Genomic DNA, 19,866 nt, shown 5'->3' with positions numbered 1-19,866 from the left:
GTATAAAAGAGATTTAACATGCCTGATGTCGACACATGTTCCCCTAATTCTTTTGTGCTGTGTAGTTGTTTGTGCAGGCATTGGTTATAATTTTCTCATTAAAATTTGGAGAATAAGAGAGTAGTTTGGTAGTATAGTGGAAATAAATAATATTTTCAGAAAAATTGCAAGTTGATTAGCTAACTAGCTAAGAGTAACAACACAGACGTTGCTTTCGTCTTTTCTGTATTGTCATTTTTATGTCCCTTTTTTTTGTACTTTTTTCCAGGAAATTTTCCTCTGAATGATTACTTCTTTCTATTTATTCCTCTGCATTTCTTTCCTGTCATGTTTCTGTGAGAGAGTGCTTACTTTTTATAAATCAAATGATGTCATACATCATAATAATATTCATGATATATGCAGTTGCTAACTGGGTGCGATACCTTATTCGTGCTGAGGACAATCACTTTTATTCACTGCTTGAGGTGCTGTCCAGTTGCTGCCTAGTGCTTACTTTACTTTCAGTGTAGCCTCTGTTCTGGCAGGTATACTGGGTTGCGATACCATTCTCCAAGGAGAGCTCCAATATTGGCAAGCATATATGTTGAGTATCCACAGTCTAGTATCATGCTGGTATCCAAAACATCCGGTGAATGTATGGTTAGGTCCAAATCAATATTCTGACCAAGCAGGCACATTACTAGAGTATTTTTGTTGTTGTGATGTTATCACCTTGAATGCCACATGGTATACCTTAAAGTTCTTTCATAATGACATTTGCAGTTTTCATTCAGTAGATATTCTAATACGGTGCAATGATATTGGCATGTAAAGACCCTTCATCCCTTTTCACAAGAAATAACATACCTATTAACACTCACACCAGCAGATTTCAGAGAAGACGCTATTCACCAGATATCCCTCTAACCAGTTAGCCTTCATTAGAGTATCACATACTATAATGTAAGTAATTCATTACCACTAAAGAGGATTTTTCCCCAATTACTGCATATGTCATGTGAGGAAGCATGTGGCATGCATTAGTATCATTTGTCACTTTGTAAGAATGAGTTTCAAACTGCTTTCTGTCCATGAAAATATAGACTAAGTCTGTTTCCACTCCACTTCCAACTCAGCTTGTTAAGCTTAGAGGAATTCAAACTTTCTACATTGCTTTATTACATTCGGTGCATCTTATTACATGGTCATATTACCAATAATATTCGCACTGTGGCTTATTTAGTGCACCTGGGCAGACAGTGAAAATTGTGTCTATGTAATGTCGTATTTGGTTTGTTTTAAGTCATTGTTCATTGTACCAAGGGAGATGGCTCAGCAGTTAGACAATGGCTCTGGTCATACTGATTATGGTATACATTATCTCTCATGAGTCACAATAGGCAAATGCTTGGAAAGTTGGTTCAAGATTCCATGATTGTTTCATTTATCCCTCTGCCATCTGAGCTAGTGCTCTACCTCTAATGTCCCAATATCAACTAACTGGGCCGGCCGGAGTGGCTGTGCGGTTATAGGCGCTACAGTCTGGAGCCGCGAGACCGCTACGTCGCAGGTTCGAGTCCTGCCTCGGGCATGGATGTGTGTGATGTCCTTAGGTTGGTTAGGTTTAAGTAGTTCTAAGTTCTAGGGGACTGATGACCTCAGTAGTTAAGTCCCATAGTGCTCAGAGCCATTTGAACCATTTTTCAACTAACTGGTAAACTCTTAACTTTCCTTCTTTGTTATTGTTCTGTATTTAGGCTGTGACAGGCATTGGTTTCAGCCATTTTTCTAAAAAACACTCAATACACTAAAATATTGCCATTGTTATTGAACTTCACATTTTGAGAAATACTACCTGACTTGCAATGCGCTTTGTGTGTGTGTGTGTGTGTGTGTGTGTGTGTGTGTGTGTGTGTGTGTGCACGCTTCAGGTAAACAGAGCAAACATTGTAGAATCAAAAGGGAAGGAAGAGATGGAATAATTGAAGCCTTAGACACCGTTTCACCAATTGTCAACTAAATTGTCACAATTCAACCTAACCTAGACCTCAGAATATGCTACAGAAAGGAATGACACTACAATTAATATTTTGGATTCATATTCATTATTTTTGCCAACACACTACACAGTTGCCCTTCAACCTAATGTAGAGTGCAGTGTACACTACATGTAAGAAATGACAACACAGCTAAGATTTCATATTCACATTCATTGACTTCATCAACTCAAAAACATGGAGTCATTTTTCAGCTGGGTCTAGACCTTGGGCTACATTACAGATTAGTCTGTCACCTCAGCCCACATTGTGAAAAATAATATTGATGCAAAAAAAACATATTGTTACTATTGTGTTCTCTTTCTGTTTGGCTGCATGTGATGTTACATGCCACAGTATATAACATCACGGTATGAATCTGACATCTGGTATTGATAGTTCATTTGACCCAAACATGTGAGATAATGCCCACATTCTATCTTTCAGCAGTTTCCTCTATTTTCATTTGTGCTAGAGGAGTGTCAGCTGTGACTCCAAAGGCTCTAGCTCATACAAGGGTTTCTGTAGGACAAAACCTCCTATCTATCCCCACTGCCAACCACATGCTACCAACTGGTGACTATTATTGCTATCATCAATTTTATTGGTGGCTGACAGACATCATTGTAATGTGATAACCACTATTATGGTTTACACTACATTGTTAATGTTCAGCATACGTTAAAAATCAAATTTTTCTTTTATGAGCTATTCTTATAAGAGGTGAAATTAACACCAGTTTCTTAAAAACTATAGATCTGTAACTTTAAACCCCCTCTCCCCCCGTCTTCCAGAGTTATAAGAGTGACTGACAAGAAAATGAAGTACAAACTTGGATACAACACAAAAAATATTAAAGGAAATTTAGCTGCTTCATCATGGATAGTAATAAACTGAGTAGTTAGTTAATAATTTTCATATGACATTTCAGTTTTTTTATTAGAAAACTACAAATATGTCCACATGGAAAGCAGGAAAAGTGACAAAGGAAAACTTCTGGGGAGTTGGTTGTTTCTCAAATCTGTTTCACATTTACAACTCTCAAAGTTATGCAGCACAGTATCCTGCAAATATTTGTAAATAATAAATTCGACCCTTATTTTATTTAGTTGGTATTACCATCAAATTTCAAACACTAGACCCACTAATGCATCCTCTATGTGTTTCAGGAAATTTAATACATTACTGTCTGTTACATCAGTTCTGTCCTAACCATATCTCAAAAATATTATATTATAACTTTGTTAATTACAATAAGCCTTCCCTCAAGATGGGGTCTGATAATATTTTATATTGAATTTGTGGTATCCCATGACCACACAAGTAAGTATAACAGATAGTCAAATGAAAACAAAACAGATGGGAAAAAGTAAGTACATGTTATTATTTCAGAAGTAATCGCTGTAACTGTTAATACATTTATCCCACCATGAGACAAGATGTTCAGTGCCTTCGTGGAAAAATGTTTGGGGTGACAATGGAATCATGACTGTACCCAGGCATGCCTTCTTTGTCTGAAGCAAATCGACAGCCGTGAATGTCTTTCTACAGGGCATAAAAAATATTGAAATCGCATGGGGAGAGATGGGGAACGTATGGAAGAAGTGTAAGGTATTCCCAGTGAATCTTCTGCAGCATAGTGAAAACAAGCTAGAGAACATCCGAGCTTAGACCCAATCCCTCTCCACGTATTCCATATTTTTGGGTAGCCCGAAGAAAAACATTTGCGGCCATTGATTTGCTTCGAAGATGCACCAGGATACAATCATAGTCCAATAGACAGCCACAAACATTTTTACATGAAGGCATTGATTGCCTTGTCTCACAGTGGAATAAACGTGTTAACAGTTATAGCAATTAGTTTTGAAATAATAAACAGTTTACTTTACTTCCTTTTCTTCTGCCTCATTTTCATTTGACTGCTCCTTTTAGCATCACAGACTCTATTACCATTTATCACATAGCCTCAAACAGGTGCTTGAACTTATCATGAAAAATTTTTGTTCACAAACTGGTTTCCACTACACATCTGCTCACAGCCACAACGAGACTAAAGACTGCTGTACAAACTTCTCTGGAGATGACTGAGGCACGTTACTGTCATTTCGGAGTGAAGTGTCTCTTGTCAACTGCATTGGCTTCTGGTTACGTTTATGTACCATTGAAAATGACATAGTATTTCATGCAATAAGAATCGAACTTTACACTTCCCGTATACATGAGAGATGATAAAAAATTAAAAAGGCCAAGTTACAGGTGATGAATCAAGTAGTGAAATCAGCAGAAGCACATTGCTTATTATGTTTACATTTTTTGGTGGCTCACAGTCAATATCATTTTTATCACTACTGGACTCGAGATGGGAAGCGAAGTATTCATTATAAATTGCCTGAGTATCATCAGGAATGTCAGCACCATTTGTAAAAAGTTACAAATTTGGAAAACAAACTTTCCCATCTATCAGCTGCACTGCTTAGACATAGGTGGTAAACTGGAGATTCCTTACTGGATTGTGACAGCCCATCAGCCAACAGATAACCTTCGTATCCATCCAGATATTTAACATACAGAATAAATCCACTGGTAGTATGCTAAGTATGTGTTATTTAACATTATATTCCAGCAGTAGGACACTCCAAAATCATTTTGCATTAAACTACTTACGTAAGTATAACATTGCGATCTTATGGTGGTGTTTTGTTTTCACATTACCTCCTGTAGCTTTCTTTTTGAAAACTTTATCGGACCCAGGGAGTGCTGTGATTGCTTCCACCATGTGATTCAAGGTTACCTCGAACAGAGAGAGCTGAAATCTAAAAATCAATGTTTCTCACTCATGCTTGAGTTTTTTGCTTTTTCTGTAAAATCATGCTGAATGATTCATGGTATGCTTTCCAGGAGATAGTCACTTATAGCGATGTAGATATTTCATTGTTATCACATACTGTTACACAGTAATTGAGTACTTCAAACAGTTCATTGAAAGAGGTGTTGCTGTGATATACATGTGTAGGCTGACAAACTGTTTATAGTAGTTTTTATTTGGAAAACAGCTAAAGCTTGAGTGGTCAGTTTCATATCCCTCACAAATAATCACTTCTTGTCAAAGTATTGAGAATATACATACACAGTAGTATCTATACCATTTTTCACTTCAAAGTGTGCTAAAATTTGGCTTGACCTTTCATATGTTAGTTTTCATTGGGAATTTAACTAACAGGGAAACTAGTAGCATCACTTTTCAACAAGTGAGAGGCATAAATGATGACCTGGATGTAATTTGTCGTTGTCTAATTTATTTTATTTGGGCTATTAATTTTTGTGGCCCATGAAATGAATTCTAATAGATGCTGCCTTTCAACTGAATAGCATTGCACAAATTAATTATTTTATTCTGTCATGTTCCATGTCACAACAATTCACCTCAGGCTGTATGTTAGGAGAGGCTAAATAGGTGATGTCCTTTTCCAAAACCTTGAAGCACACATGTAGCTGAAGCACTTTTAATCCAAGAGACAAATTACAACAAACCACTTTGTTGGGGGATGCTGTATTGAAACAAGTTGTACAGCAACTTTGTTACATCATAATCAAATGGGCCCACTTACTAGTCACAGTTTTGTAATTTAATGATTCTTAACATTTGGAATTATTGCATAGAATCAAAAACATCCTGTTACTCAGGTGTTGCTCTTTGGTCCAGTGATAAACCTGGTTTCTCACGGTAGCTTTTTGGGAACTTTCAATTATTTGGCAATTTTCCAAATTTCCTTTGTCAAAGAAATTTTGTGGAATTGCAGAAAACAAGAGAAAATCTGATGATCATTTGGAAAATTCTACAGCAAAAACAAAAAGAATGGAGACAAAATTAAAGTGTTCGGATCTCATAGTGCTCGGATTGCCTTGGAAGACGACCGAACAGCAGTTGCGAGAATATTTTGAGTCCTTTGGCGAAGTACTTATGGCACAGGTGAGTTATAGCTTTTGATTTATTTTTCAAGTCTAGGTGAATGATGATGATAAAGCTTCATTTGTCAGATTGGCAATACTGATAACAGCCATTAGATGTTCTCATTTAAAGCAGCTATGAAGTGTGGTAAAAAGTATATTCACTGTAACTATTTTAAAGATCTATAGAGTTGAAGAATGGTAAGTAATTACCTCTGAAGTAATCAGGCAGAAGCCACACATTGTATGTCCTACTGTTACCTCTGTTTGAGTGAATGTGAAGTTCACTTTTTAACAACATCTGTGTTGTTATCCTTCCAACATTAACATGTGCTTCACCTTTAAAATTGGAGAAGACCTTGGGTCATAGCCTGACAATCATTTCCGTACAGTTATATCCCCTGCTGACTCTGGACAAATGCTATAGTATGTGTTTCGCGTTAGTTCGAATGAAATAGTGCGGAAGTTTCTCTTAATTATCACGTCATGTAATGGCGGAAAGCAAATAAACCTGCTTCAGCTCAGGTCTTTAGCATTATGTGACACTTCAGAACATGTTGCTCCAGGCACTTGTACGTTTTTTAGCACACATTAGCATTTAGATATTATTTCTTTCACTGAACTCTTAGAAGGCATCTTTTTATCTCCATAGTATCAGCGGTGATGCAAGGAGCCAGGTGTTCATAGTCATGTTACAGTATGTGTTTTGCGACAGGATTGTATGAATACTCTTGTCAATACACTGATCAGTCAGAACATTACGACCACCTACCTAATAGTCGGTATGTCCATCTTTGGTACGATAACAGTGATGACACATTATGGCATGGAAGCATTGAGGCCTTGGTAGGTCACTGGAGGGGGTAGGTACTACATCTGCAGGCACATGCGCCCCCCCCCTCCCCCCCCCCCCCCACACACACACACACCCTAGTTCCAGTAAATTCTGAGGAGGAGGGCGATGAGCTCTGACGCAAAGTTCAGTCACATCCCAGATGTGCCCGATCGGGTTCAGATCTGGAAAGATGGAGGGCCAATGCATCAATTGTAAATTGCCCCTGTGTTCCTCAAACTCCATCACACTCCTGGTGTTGTGGTATGTCACATTGTCTTGTTGAAAAATGCCACTGCCGTCAGGAAACATGATCGTCATGAAGGGGTGTATGTGGTCTGCAACCAGTGTACGATACTCCTTGGCTGTGATGGTGCCTTGCATGAGCTCCACTACATCCTTGGATGCCCACATGATTGTTCCACAGAGCATAAAGAGCCACCGCCAGCTTGTCTGCATCCCGTAGTACAGGTGTCCAGGAGCTGTTCCCATGGAAGACGATGGATTAGTGATCTCCCATTGGCATGATGAAGAACATATTGGGATTCATCGTACCATGCAGTGCTCTGGTATTGCACTGACATCCAGTGCCTATGGTCACGTGCCCACTTCATTTGCAGTTGCTGATGTCATGGTGTTAACATTGGCACATGCACGGGTCGTAAGCTGCGGAGGCCCATCGTTAGGAGTGTTTGCTGCACTGTGTGTTGAGACACACTTGTACTCTGCCAAGCATTAAACTCTGATGTTAGTTCCCCCACAGTTTATTGCCTGTCCTGTTTTATCAGTCCGCCCAGCCTACAGTGTCTGACATCTCTAATGAGGGGTGGCTCCCCAACCACACAACTCCTGGATGTGGTTTCACTTTGGTTTCACCACGTGTTGAAGACACTCACCAGAGCACTCCTTGAACACCCGACAAGTCATACAGTTTCCGAAATGATAATGCAGGTCTCTGGGCCAACACAATCTGCCCACAGTCAAACTCAGATAGATAGTACACCTTCCTCATTCTACACATGGACAGCATGTTCACTGATACTACCTACTCTGTCCATGTATGTGACTTCCAGTCATTCTCTGCCAGGTGATGCTGCTGTCGTCTACATGGGTTCATATTGATAGTAGGTTGATGGTCATAATGTTGTGACTGATCAGTGTACGTCATTTAATTTTTACAGAAACCTTTTTGATAGTTTTGTTGATAAAAGAAACAGGTGTTAGATATATTGTCGGTTGTGTGACACTTTGGAACATGTTTCTCCATGTACTTAGGTGCTTTTTTTAGTGCATATTGGCATTTAGGTATTAGTCTTTTCACTGGGCTCTTTAAGAGGCATCTTGTATCTAGATGGTATCAGTGGCGTTGTGAGGAGCCCAGTGTCTAGTCATGTTACAGTGTGTGTTTTGCTACAGGATTCTATGAATACTCTGTCAGTATGAGGTATTAAGTTTTTTACAGAAACCCTTTTGATAGTTTTGTTGATAGAGAAACAGATATTAGATATGTCGTCGGTGAAGAAACATTGCTCCATTAAGTAGCAAAACACATGTTTTACAGTAGATACAAGTAACTGTCTAGAATACCTGACGCATTTCATAGAGACGCTAAATTTGCACTGTAGCACTACAATGAAATTTCAGATCATATTAAAAAGTTTCGCATCAAATCAAAAAGTGAACCAAAGAAAGTACTCTTTAGTAAGCTTAACAAAGACAGTTATGTGGAAGAACTGTCTATGTGTTTGTGGTAGAGTATGTTACCCAGTATTTTTTGCAAGTCTCCTATGTGACTTGCCACTTTTATGTTGTTTATTGGGGCTGAAAAAGCTAATAACTCTATCATTTTGGAAATTTTTTTTTTTTTTTTTTGATTGATAGGCTTCACGGAAACAACTTCAAATACACATGCTCTTCACATAATTCTGATAGTATAACTTCTTTTCTTCAAGGAAAGAGCTGCCAAATGTTATTCAAGCAGCAATAATGAACTACACTGCAGTGTTATTCCTGAATCAATAACTTCCAAGATGATGACCATTCGTAAGGGATGTTGTAATAGCAGTGACAGTCCTTAAGAACAATGGAATTCTGGTTGTAAATGATCCCATTTGAAATTCTTGATTTTCAGTCTTGCTTTGTGTAGTTTTGGGAAGCGGACTTTTCTAAGAATTTTTCTCAGGCTCCTTGATATTTCTTGCCATTCTTTGTTGAAAATGCCCTTGTAGCAAATAATACCATTTAGAAATACTGTATCACCATCAGGTCTATAACTGTAGGTTCATTTTTTACAACTTCCCATGCCTAACTGAGTCACACAGCCACAAAATTTTCTCTGCATAAATTGTGAAAAAGAAGTGACATAGGTAATGAACTTCATAAGGCCATGGCTTTTTTCACACCTCTTTATATATCAAGGCGTATTAGCTAGGAAGTGTAACTTCATATCCTTTAAGCTTGCGCACTATGGGACTGTGAACTGGACCATGTTCCATCTGAGTACGACATTTTTCCAAAAATTTTTGCATAATCAATGCTCCTGTATCAGTTGCTAGTCTTAAAAGAGCATTTGATAATGTTACGTTTCTGTTCTGATATGTGGAGCTGCCAGTATACAAAATGAATTGGATGGGGTCCTCCTTATAGTTTTGGAGTGCCCATGATACATGAGGCAAAACTTGATGCAACCAATTCACCTTGTGTTTCATCGAACCAGTAACATACTGCTTCAAGGCTTTCTAAGTTATGACCAGCCAAATTTGTTTTATGATGAATTGCAGTTGCCTGTAGAAATAAAGCTACTTTCACGGCGTGTAAGTCCATGGTGTACACTGAGCAGTGCATCTGCTGGGCATCTTTTTGAAAGCCTTACCTGCTCTCTCCATTCTGCGTGGTACTTCCACATGTCTTCAGTCAAGTTTCTGAGCCTGTTGCAAGTCACACTGGTCTTTCATGGAGGAAAATAAGGTAAGGGTGCCCTCTTCAAAAATCAAGTTAAAGGTGGCCCAACTTAATGGTGGCACCTTCTCTGTATTACATTTTTCCTTTTAGAATCCATACAAATGTCGTTTGCATTGTAGAATAGGCTTGATGTACAGCTCCGAGGAGGGTTTCCTGCAGTAGTGCAATGGGAATTTCACAAAACATTCCAGCAATTCTTTTATGGAGGGTCTTTCATCTTTTTTCTTAATTTGTTTTATGATGATTCTGGATCAGGGCCCATGTGTGGAATTATTGAGCCAGTATCGAAAAGTTCATTCCTTAATCCCAAGAGTACTGAGAAAAATCTTTTTGCATACTTTGTTTTCCATCATTCCTCAAATAATAAATCATTGTGCTTTTCTCCTGGATTTGCCAGTAAACTTCCCTGGACATTTGGTTGGAATTATGTCCACAAGACTGATTACATACATCTTCCTCTGATCCCATGACATTGTTTCCCTGAATGTGTTAAATATTGCCTTCCTACCACCAGTAGAAAATTGATAACACTTCATTTGAACAGATAGTTGATGTGTTAAATATTGCCTTCCTACCACCAGTAGAAAATTGATAACACTTCATTTGAACAGATAGTTGACACGTCTTTGAAGTGCACGTAGGACATAATTTTTGTGCCTCTCTTTGAAGTATTTTGAGTAATTTTGGCACTTTAAATTTTTTGTTAGATCCAATATACATTGGCCATACATTCTCAGTATTTTATTGGTGCTTTTCTTCCAATCTTTGATACAGGCTTTAGATTTCCTTTTTGTGTCAGTACATAGGTCACCATAAAATTCTTGATCTCTACTTTTAACATCCTTGCTTCTGTCATCTTAGTGTAATTTATCTGAATTTTCTGGTGAACAATTAGCACAATCCTGCAGCAGTGAGTGTGAAGAAGTACTGTCATATCCACTGATAGCTGTGATTACTGTATCATTTTTAGCATTCTTGCTTACGACCAGCAAAGTTTCTAAATAAAAAAAATGTAAATCAACTTAATAAGATCAAAGTTGAAGCTGAAATTCATGTTAATTTTTTGAACATGGCTGTGCTCAGCAACATTGTCAGATTCGTGATTTATGACGACGATGATGATGGATGATGAAGATGATAACAATAATAATAATAATAATAATAATAATAATAGTAATAATAATAATCACAATAATCACAAGAAAAATTACATGCATCATTAGATGGCCCAAGAAAAGTGACTGAGAACCCCACTTATGAAATTATTTCTCCTATGCATGTAACTTCAATGTTACAACTGTTCTCACCTGTTATTTATTCTGCAGTTGCAAGAGAAGCTACAGTTAACCTAATATTTTAAAAATCTTTGCAGAAATGACTAAAGCACAGAATGAGTGAAGTGTGGCATTCTGATTTACATTACAGTAAAGCAGCTGTGATGTTATTAATGTCCTTAGTTTTAGTGGATTGCTGTTGATGTGGAGTAAATAATAAAACAATTTTGTTACTGCGGTCAATCACGCACAGGAATCTCTTCTTTAATACACTAATTTCAGCTGAGAAACATTTTGTTCCTCAGTAAAAAGATCATATTGTAAAATGCTGTCCATCTTCGTGTACTGAAGCTACAACCGAGGAACCAGTTTTGAACACTGGGTGGTACATTGTAAGCAATAACACTGTACTGTGGCTACTTGGGTTTTTGCATTAACCACATTCAAAATACACTAGTTATGTGGTATTTCATTCTTTTGCAGTTACACTTTATTTCCATTTTTTTTCCTATGTCACAAATGTGGTTATTGTTTTAGTGGTTATAGTTTCAGAAATTTTGCTGTGGTGGTGGTGGTGGTGGTGGTGGTGGTGTTGTTGGCAAAGTACAGACTAACAGACATTACAGTACCTCACTTGTTAGTTAATGTGGGTCGTCAGTGATTAAGTACACTCTCAGGATTTAATTTAGTCATAAATGATTAAAAGTTTGAAAAATAAATATTGTGAAATGAGAGTAGGCAGGGCTAAGCTACATGATCTTTCTTATTGCTTGTGAGCAAATGAAGAAATACAATTACCTCATACCATTTAACAACTGTCTCTGCTAACATTTACACCTGTTTCATTTGTTGGAAGATGTGACTGCTGCTTGTAAGTTATTGTCAGTCATATCAATACAATTGTAGAACACCAGGTTCTCCAGAGCATGTTAAATGTTTGTTAAACCATCAAAGTTACCTACTTGTAAATACATCCATGTTATTGTGGATGGCGATCAACATTGATACCAAATCACTGGAGGATTACAGGGTTTTGTCTGTTCTACTTTGGCATTACCTTACTATCTTCATTAGGTATCAGTGATTTTTTGGGAGGTGGGGGGTGTTACAGTTCATCCATCCCAGTTGCCACATTTAATTTTAAGATTCTCATTGAGTCTTCACTTTGTTTCTGATATGTCTCTGCCCAAGTGAGATATGGTACTGACATTCTGGTTATTGCTTGTAAAAAAACAAATTTTGCCTAGACTGAATCCGTTTGAAACTTGCTCAGCAGGATGTACGCCATGTTCAATTCCCTGCTTCAGTCTTTGGTTACGTGCACTAATCTATGAATAGTTAGCGAAAATGCTGCATGTCATTCAGTAAGTTTAAACTTCTCCATTTGTCTTGCCACCTAATAAATGTATTTTGGTAATTGTATTGTATGTTTTGTGCTTTGTTGGTCAAAGGCTTCTTTGTGCATATCATCTTTGTGTTAAATTAACTTCACTAGTGTTTTCAAATTGACTATGCTCCATCAACTCTCGATTCTATTTAAAAATCGATTGCACCTTCCTAGTTAGCTACATTATGAAGCAACCCCAACACCGCCAAACTATATTCCACATATTTACTGAACACTCAGATAACGAGTTCAACATTTTGTCTTTTAGAAGGTAAAGAACAGTGAGTTACTGAGATCTCATACACATATTGCATCAATATTGGGTTCTCTGTAGCATATATTTCCCAAATTGCAAAAAAATATGCATAATCTGCAGTACCAGGCTAATCTAAATGACAAAGCATCTGCCTATGTTTCTTCAGCTTTATCCAGTTGTTTCGAATGCTCTTATTAAGTACATTCACTGTCGTGCAGAAAGAACAATTGTTGATTCCTGTCTAGGAAATTTGTCGTGTCTGTGTAAAATGTGTGATAGATTTCCTGTTGATAGCACTAATATGTGTAACATGTGAAAGAATCTTAAATCCAGCTGCATCTACAGACACCACTAATGTTCTTAACACATTAAACAAGTTTTCTGAATTTATTTTCCTAACAGGCAATATATCTAAATCATTTTTGAAATAAAAGCCAGGACAATCTATCCATATGTATGTAAGTGTGTGTGTTTCTGTTAGTGAGTTGCCTTTTAGACACCCTTGGCCATACTTGGCCATTTGTCACTGTATCAGCTGTAGCCATAAGCCTTAAACAATATTTCCTCCTTTGTAATCTGCACAAGGCTTAATGTGAATCCCAACTAACACTGTCACAAATAATTTGTATTTTTGCAAACTTGAGACTTACTTCACATTTTAAAAAAGTGGGGATTGCTTGGGTTCACATTTTTTATTTAACTAAATTTCCTTAAATAATGTAGATGAGGTGCAATGATAGTGTCAGAAGATTTGAAAAACTTGTTAGCATGCGGAGATATTGTAAACAGTGTCGAACAAGCAATAACAAACTGTGAATACATATGATGAGACTTGGACTGAGCATATTACTTGGTGCTTTACAATCTCTAACTTGGGTTGTCTCAAGAATAGTGTGCAAAAATGCTGTGTTCAAGTCACTGTGCATCCCACTAATTATACATGTACACTTTTTCAATTGATCCTCATATTGAACAAAAAATTAAAGTTCCTGCAAACTGTTACATACTCAATATCATGTGGAGATTTTTTTCAAAGTCAAAATACACTAACACTATACAGTCTCTTTTTCACAATTGTACTCCTCTGTTCATTTGCTGAATTTTTTGCAGTGTTGTCATAATGACATTTTCTCATTGTGTTGAAATGTCTCTATGATTTGTATGCTGTGCTCAAAGCATCTGCTTGCAGTATCTCTCCCCTTTGATGATGATCTTATTCATCATCATCTTGTCTTGGGCATAAATAACTGCTGCAGTTTTATATTAAATAGGACACTGCTACTGAAAAGTAGGAGGTACCTTCTGCTATGCATTTCACAGTGGTTTATCAGTTTTCAGACACAATTACACAAATTAAAAAGCAAATGATAATATCAAACTGTTCAGTTTGCAGAAAATAATCATCTAAATCTGTTGCTGCAGAGGATAACCTCACAGAACTAGAAAAGATTTATTTTGTAAGCAGTAGAAAACCTAGTTTACACATCCACATATTTGAGTTGTGTTGTGAAACAGGCTATGGAGTCCTAAAGTCACAACACATTTTTTATAAACAAACTGGCTAGTTAATGGTTTACGGCAAAGTATGCTTGGTGGTAAACATTCACTGGAAGCGAAATTTAATAACTTAAAATTTAATCTATGATTATTATCAAATGCAAAATTCATATTCACAAATCATAGAGAGTTTTTGGTACTGTATAATATGGCTTCAATCATCAACATTAGTCCATTTACCCATTGCAGAGTGTCGTGACCTCATTTCTTAAGTTACTGATTCTTCGACTTGATGTCTCCATTCTCCATCCACTGCTCTTCTTAATGTAATGTGAAAAGATAACTGGTAATCTTCCTCACTTAAACCAACTGTCACTGCTCTTCCTTATGGTCGTCTGCCTTCAGTTTCATCTTACATGTTGATCTTTTCTAAATTATCTCATTCTTGTTTCAAAATGTGCCCAAGGAACTGGAAGTATCTGTGACTGACACAGGAAGATAAATTTCTTGTGATGTTAAATTCCTCTATAGTGGAAATGTGGTTCTTCTTTGTGTCCATGATATGTGTAACATCTTATGCCAGCACCACATCTCAAAGGCGTCAATCTAACTCTTGTTACTATCTTTCACAGTCCAGGTCTTGCAGCCATATCAGAGCGTACAGAGCACCATTGATTCCTTGAGCAAATCTTTGTTGTCTTGGATATTACTCATTTCTGCCAGATTTTAATGTGTGTAACCATTGTGGCTCTGCCAAGGATGATACATTATTTTATTTCGTTATCACACTTTCATGTGTCACTGATCAGAGATCTTAGATATACGCACTCATTTGTCTTCATACTGTGAAACACCTCTTCTACTGTATAAGTTCTCATAGCTCTTGAAATATGCATTTTAGAGGCCATGTTTCGTAGTCTTTTCTTCATTAGAATGATAGTTCTTGTCACGTTCCTGAATACTAACCATTCCTCTTGGAATACCCTATATTTATTCTTAGTGACCATGATTTACACTATGAATACTGTAAGAAGGTGTTTGAGTTACCCTTTTGAAAATTCCATTTGTCTTTACACAGCTGATTTTCAAAATATACTTATAAAAGCTGTACTGTTGTTAGTTTCTGGTTTCATCTGCACATGTACTTTGCAACTCATCGTCTACTGAGTAGCGCAGTGTTCATTATAAACAGTATCAATTTACTTACTTCTGTTATGTTCACAGATGCTGTGCAAAGTATGTGCCTTTCAGTATGCCTCTGTGTAAGACAGTGATGCCAGAATTTTACCATCATGGCAGTTATGTGAAATGAGTGTGGGAGACAATAACAGCTTTCTTGATTCATCTTCAAATGTCTGCTCTTAGAATAGATTAAACCTTTTTGAGGTTTGCAGCATGTTTCCTGTAGCCTCCGCCACACTAATTAAACAAACTCATTATGAATCGTGCAGCTCTTCTCTGAAATTTCTGTTGCCCCACTATTCCAACTTGGGAAGGATCCCAGATTAATGAATAATTCACAGGATTTTGTTAGATGAGTGCTTTGTAAGTGACTTTCTCTTCTGTGAATGAATGATTGAAGCTTCCTTGCAAGGAAGCTGCCTGGCATATGCCTTGCTTGCATCAAGGGTTATTTGATGCTTCCTTTTTAAATCAGTCTGGATGTGGTCTCTCTTGATGTTTGACAGTAGTGAGCAGTTAGAATGTTTAGCAGTTGTATAATGAAACATGTGTATACTTTGGCCTATTTATGCACCTTACATTATATTTGTTTATTGGCCTATTTATGCACCTTACATTATATTTGTTTATGTTAAGGGTCAACAACCACCCATTACATAAAATGTTGAACACCTGCAGATCTTCTTGCAATCCAAAACAGTTTTCTGTTGATTTGGCCACGTTGTATACCGCTGTGTTGTCTGCAAACAGGTTCAGAGGGCTAAAATTTATTTGCCCTGTGTTCTATATCTGTTCTCAATAGCAGCAGTACTGTCATACCTCTGTAACACAACTGATATTACTTTTAGAATAATATGCAGAGTTATGTTTGGATCTGCTCATTACAGCTTCAGTTCACTGAGTTTAACATGTGGCATGATAGCTTGAAAGATATAAAGATTTGGAGGGGGGGGGGGGGGGGTTTACAGATCTCACAAATGAAAAGAGAGAGCTGGGTGTAGTACATATGACACTTGTGGTATTTGTGTTGATTCTGACACAGGAATTGTTTGACACGTTGTAGCCAAGTATAAACTTGTGTACCATAGATTGACATAAGTGATGTAGGTGTTTAGTTCTGTGCATTTATCCTCTGACCCTTCAAAACAATGACCTTTGTCTCTTTCCAGTTGCATGGAAGCTCCATTGCTCCAGAAATATATTGGAAGTTGCTGCTGCAAGAGGGCTCAGTTCCTTCACATAAGTGATATGAAATCTAGTGGGTACAATGGTTTTCCCTCAAATGAGTGACTTTTTTACAGTTTTGCAATAACGTTCCTCTATATCTGTTACATTTGCAACCATGCAAGGCTTGAAAGTAGGAACTGCAGTGCATTCTTCTTCCAAAACTGCAACACCGAAGTCCGAATGTACTATTTTGGCTTTCACTTATTATTTTGTTTTGATACCACTCAGATTTCCATGTAAAAAGCATGGCATGTTAAATGGCTTGAGGTTGCTGCTGATTTGTGTTTAACTGCTGAAAATCAGTTAAAACTATTTGGCTGTATTTGGTCCACATATAAGATAGATGATGGATTGATAAAGAGCCATACATTCACATACTACGATTGTTAAAGTTCTGGCAATTCACATTTGAAACAACCATTAGGGCATTAGTTAAGGAATGGGGAACTTGCATTGACTGACTGTTTTGTCGGTTCTTGCTCGAATATTTTATACGGGAATGAAATGCGCACAACAATGGTGTCATATTCTACAATATTTATTATTTGTTTAACAAACCGGTGTTTGGCTGTTATGCCATCATCAGGTACAAGATAAGTATGTGGTGCGGTGAATTTCGTTACATCAAGGATTTTAAACTAGTGGATCTACAGAATATCTCCATTTTTAGAGATGAAAAAGTTAATATTAGAATTAGGAATAAAACAAGAGGTGTTATTTCAGTGTAAATGCAATGTAAGATTATTTAACTAAGATAAAATATGTGATACATTAAATAATAAACTATAGACAAACTACAACAGTTCTTCATAGAAGAATATAATTGAATAACAAACTTTGGTGAGATATTCAAAGATGTCGCCAAAGTTTATTGTACAGTTATTTTATTCTGTGAACAACTGTTGTAATTTGTTTATAGTTCATTAGTTAATGTGTCACATATTTTATCTTGGTTAAATAATCTTACATTGCATTTACACTGAAATAATATCTCTTGTTTTATTCCTAATTCTAACATTAACATATTTAATCTCTGAAAATGGAGATACTCTGTAGGTGCACTTGTTTAAAATCTTTGATCCAATAAAATTTCACTGCACCACATAGTTATCTTATGTACCAGATGATAGCATAACAGCTGGGAACTGGTTCGTTAAACAAATAATTAATATTGTAGTTGGTGTGTGTGTGTGTGTGTGTGTGTGTGTGTGTGTGAGAGAGAGAGAGAGAGAGAGAGAGAGAGAGAGAGAGATTCAAGCAAATGTTAATGAACACACCTGATCCTTATTTGCCATCTTTCCAAACCGTTTACTTCTCCCGTTTTCACATTAGCTTTTCAAAAGGAAACCTTTCTCTACAGTGAACTTACACTGTTGTTGACTCTGGTGTTGTATGCTGATGTTAGCAGTTCATTTGTGTTGGTCATAACCAATCAGGTGATATTATATGGTAGCCATTGAGACTCACTGAATCAGTTACTTCTTTCATCAGAGTATATGAACTGATTACATTTGTTTTCAATATGGAGAGCACCAGAATAACTTTTAATTATCTGGCTATTACCAATTTTAGCCCTTTGCTGCTTCAGAGGTGCTTGGTACAGGCTGTGCTGAGTGCTGTGTCATTAGAGTCTAAGTCCTTCTTTCTGTGACCGCTTCCTGTCTGCTGTCTTACCTGTGCTGGCCTCCTGGTACTGTGCTGAATGTTTCCTAGGTAGCTTGTGAGCCAAGTGCTGTAGAAACTGTATGTCCACTCCCTCCAGTCATGGTAACATGACATTCTTTCGTAGAACAGAAGAACCCAAAGTTAATACGTGTAGAGTGTGGAGGTACCTGTTGCTCAGTACGATTAACGCGTCCTCGGCACCTGGGGATTGGCGCGGCATGATGAGTTAACTTGTCCACAGTAATCAAAGGATTAAGGCTGATTACTGATTTTTGTATTCCTTTGGTGATTCAAAATAATTAGACGTGCTGACAGACTGACTTGTAGCATAGCCCAAGGCCTATGTTGGGTTGGAATGTGACAGTTTTGTTGTGAGTTGATAAGCCAAAGAATATGAGTGGAAGAAAACTAGATGCACTGACAGACTTACCTGTAGTCTACCTTAAGGTCGAGGTTGGGTTGGGAAAGCTGTAATTTGCTTGTGAGTTAGCAATGCCAATGAATCTCAGTATGAGAATGCAGTTGCAGTAGTGGATTGATGTGCAGTGTAGCCCAAGATATACATTCATTACTGCAATAACCTACTTATGTGTCTAAGATTTTGCTGAAAATTCTGATGTGGTTGTTAAATCCTAACCTAGTAGAAAGGAATATGAGCTAATTTTATTTATGAACCATAGAAAATGGTGAACAAGAATCTCAATTGCTACCTACATCTCGCTCATGATTCGCTGTGTTGAATTTCCTCGATTCATCATGTGAACCATTACCAACAGTAGCACACAACAGAAAAACCATCAACACTGTATGTTTGTTTGTTTGTTTCTACTGAATCCTGTATTTAAAAAACCAATAGTTTTTCAGTTTTTACATGTCATTGTTCTCCGTCACAGACTATGTATTAACTGAATGTGACATTGTTATCTGTGTGTAATATTGACACTTAGAAGAAGATGTAATTAGAGGAATGACGAACACTAACTTCACTTAACGAAGGTTTATTCAGTACTTGCACATACAGGAGCGTGGAGCGAACTGCTTCCGGCCAGAACACATACAATATATATACAGTTACAGAACATTCCATTACACTCATTCTTGACATTTGTGGATACTTCTAGAATGTACTCGAACCGAATATAGAAATTAAAATGGTACAGTCCAGGTGAGTATTGAACTCACGACGTATTGAACTCATGACCCTCCATTCAACAATTTAGCATCATAACCACAGTACTACTCAACTTCTTCTACGACATTGCTCCCTCCTTAAGAGAACAGCATCTCGGTGTTATGTCCTCCTAGTCTGGGAATGAGTCATCGGTTCTGCATACTCTGACTCCCGATGAGTGATGCGCGCCCTGGAGGTGATCTTCTTAGAACTTCTTTTGCCGCTACATTCTTCGTCACCTTTCTTGCGCCTGTCGCCGGAGCTTCGAATTTACCCTGTGGGGCAGGATCCTTGTAGGGCTCCATTCGAAGGACGTGGACCGTATCTCTGATATTTCGTCGTCTTTTGTCGGGGTCGAAATCTTCAACTTCATAAGTAACATCAGACAATTGTCTTGCAACCTTATAAGTTGCAAAATAGCGCCTGAGGAACTTCTCAGAGAGACCAA

The 19,866-nt window shown here is 37.4% G+C and overlaps 1 protein-coding gene across 2 annotated transcripts in view; it reads left to right on the top strand.

The window, feature by feature from the left end:
• Nucleotides 1-19,866, top strand: part of LOC126469792 (TAR DNA-binding protein 43-like) — an 84,858-nt gene that overhangs the window by 3,801 nt on the left and 61,191 nt on the right. The window contains exon 2 of one of the 2 annotated variants that reach the window (XM_050097044.1): nt 5,861-5,988. In XM_050097044.1, the coding sequence (XP_049953001.1) occupies nt 5,861-5,988 (128 nt within the window). Of the gene's footprint in view, nt 1-5,818; nt 5,989-19,866 lie in introns of both variants that reach the window. The other variant, XM_050097043.1, reaches the window with a different exon arrangement.

This window comes from Schistocerca serialis, chromosome 3 (assembly GCF_023864345.2).
Source record: "Schistocerca serialis cubense isolate TAMUIC-IGC-003099 chromosome 3, iqSchSeri2.2, whole genome shotgun sequence".
Classification (NCBI taxonomy): domain Eukaryota; kingdom Metazoa; phylum Arthropoda; class Insecta; order Orthoptera; family Acrididae; genus Schistocerca; species Schistocerca serialis.
This window is presented reverse-complemented; position numbering and strand designations above follow the sequence as displayed.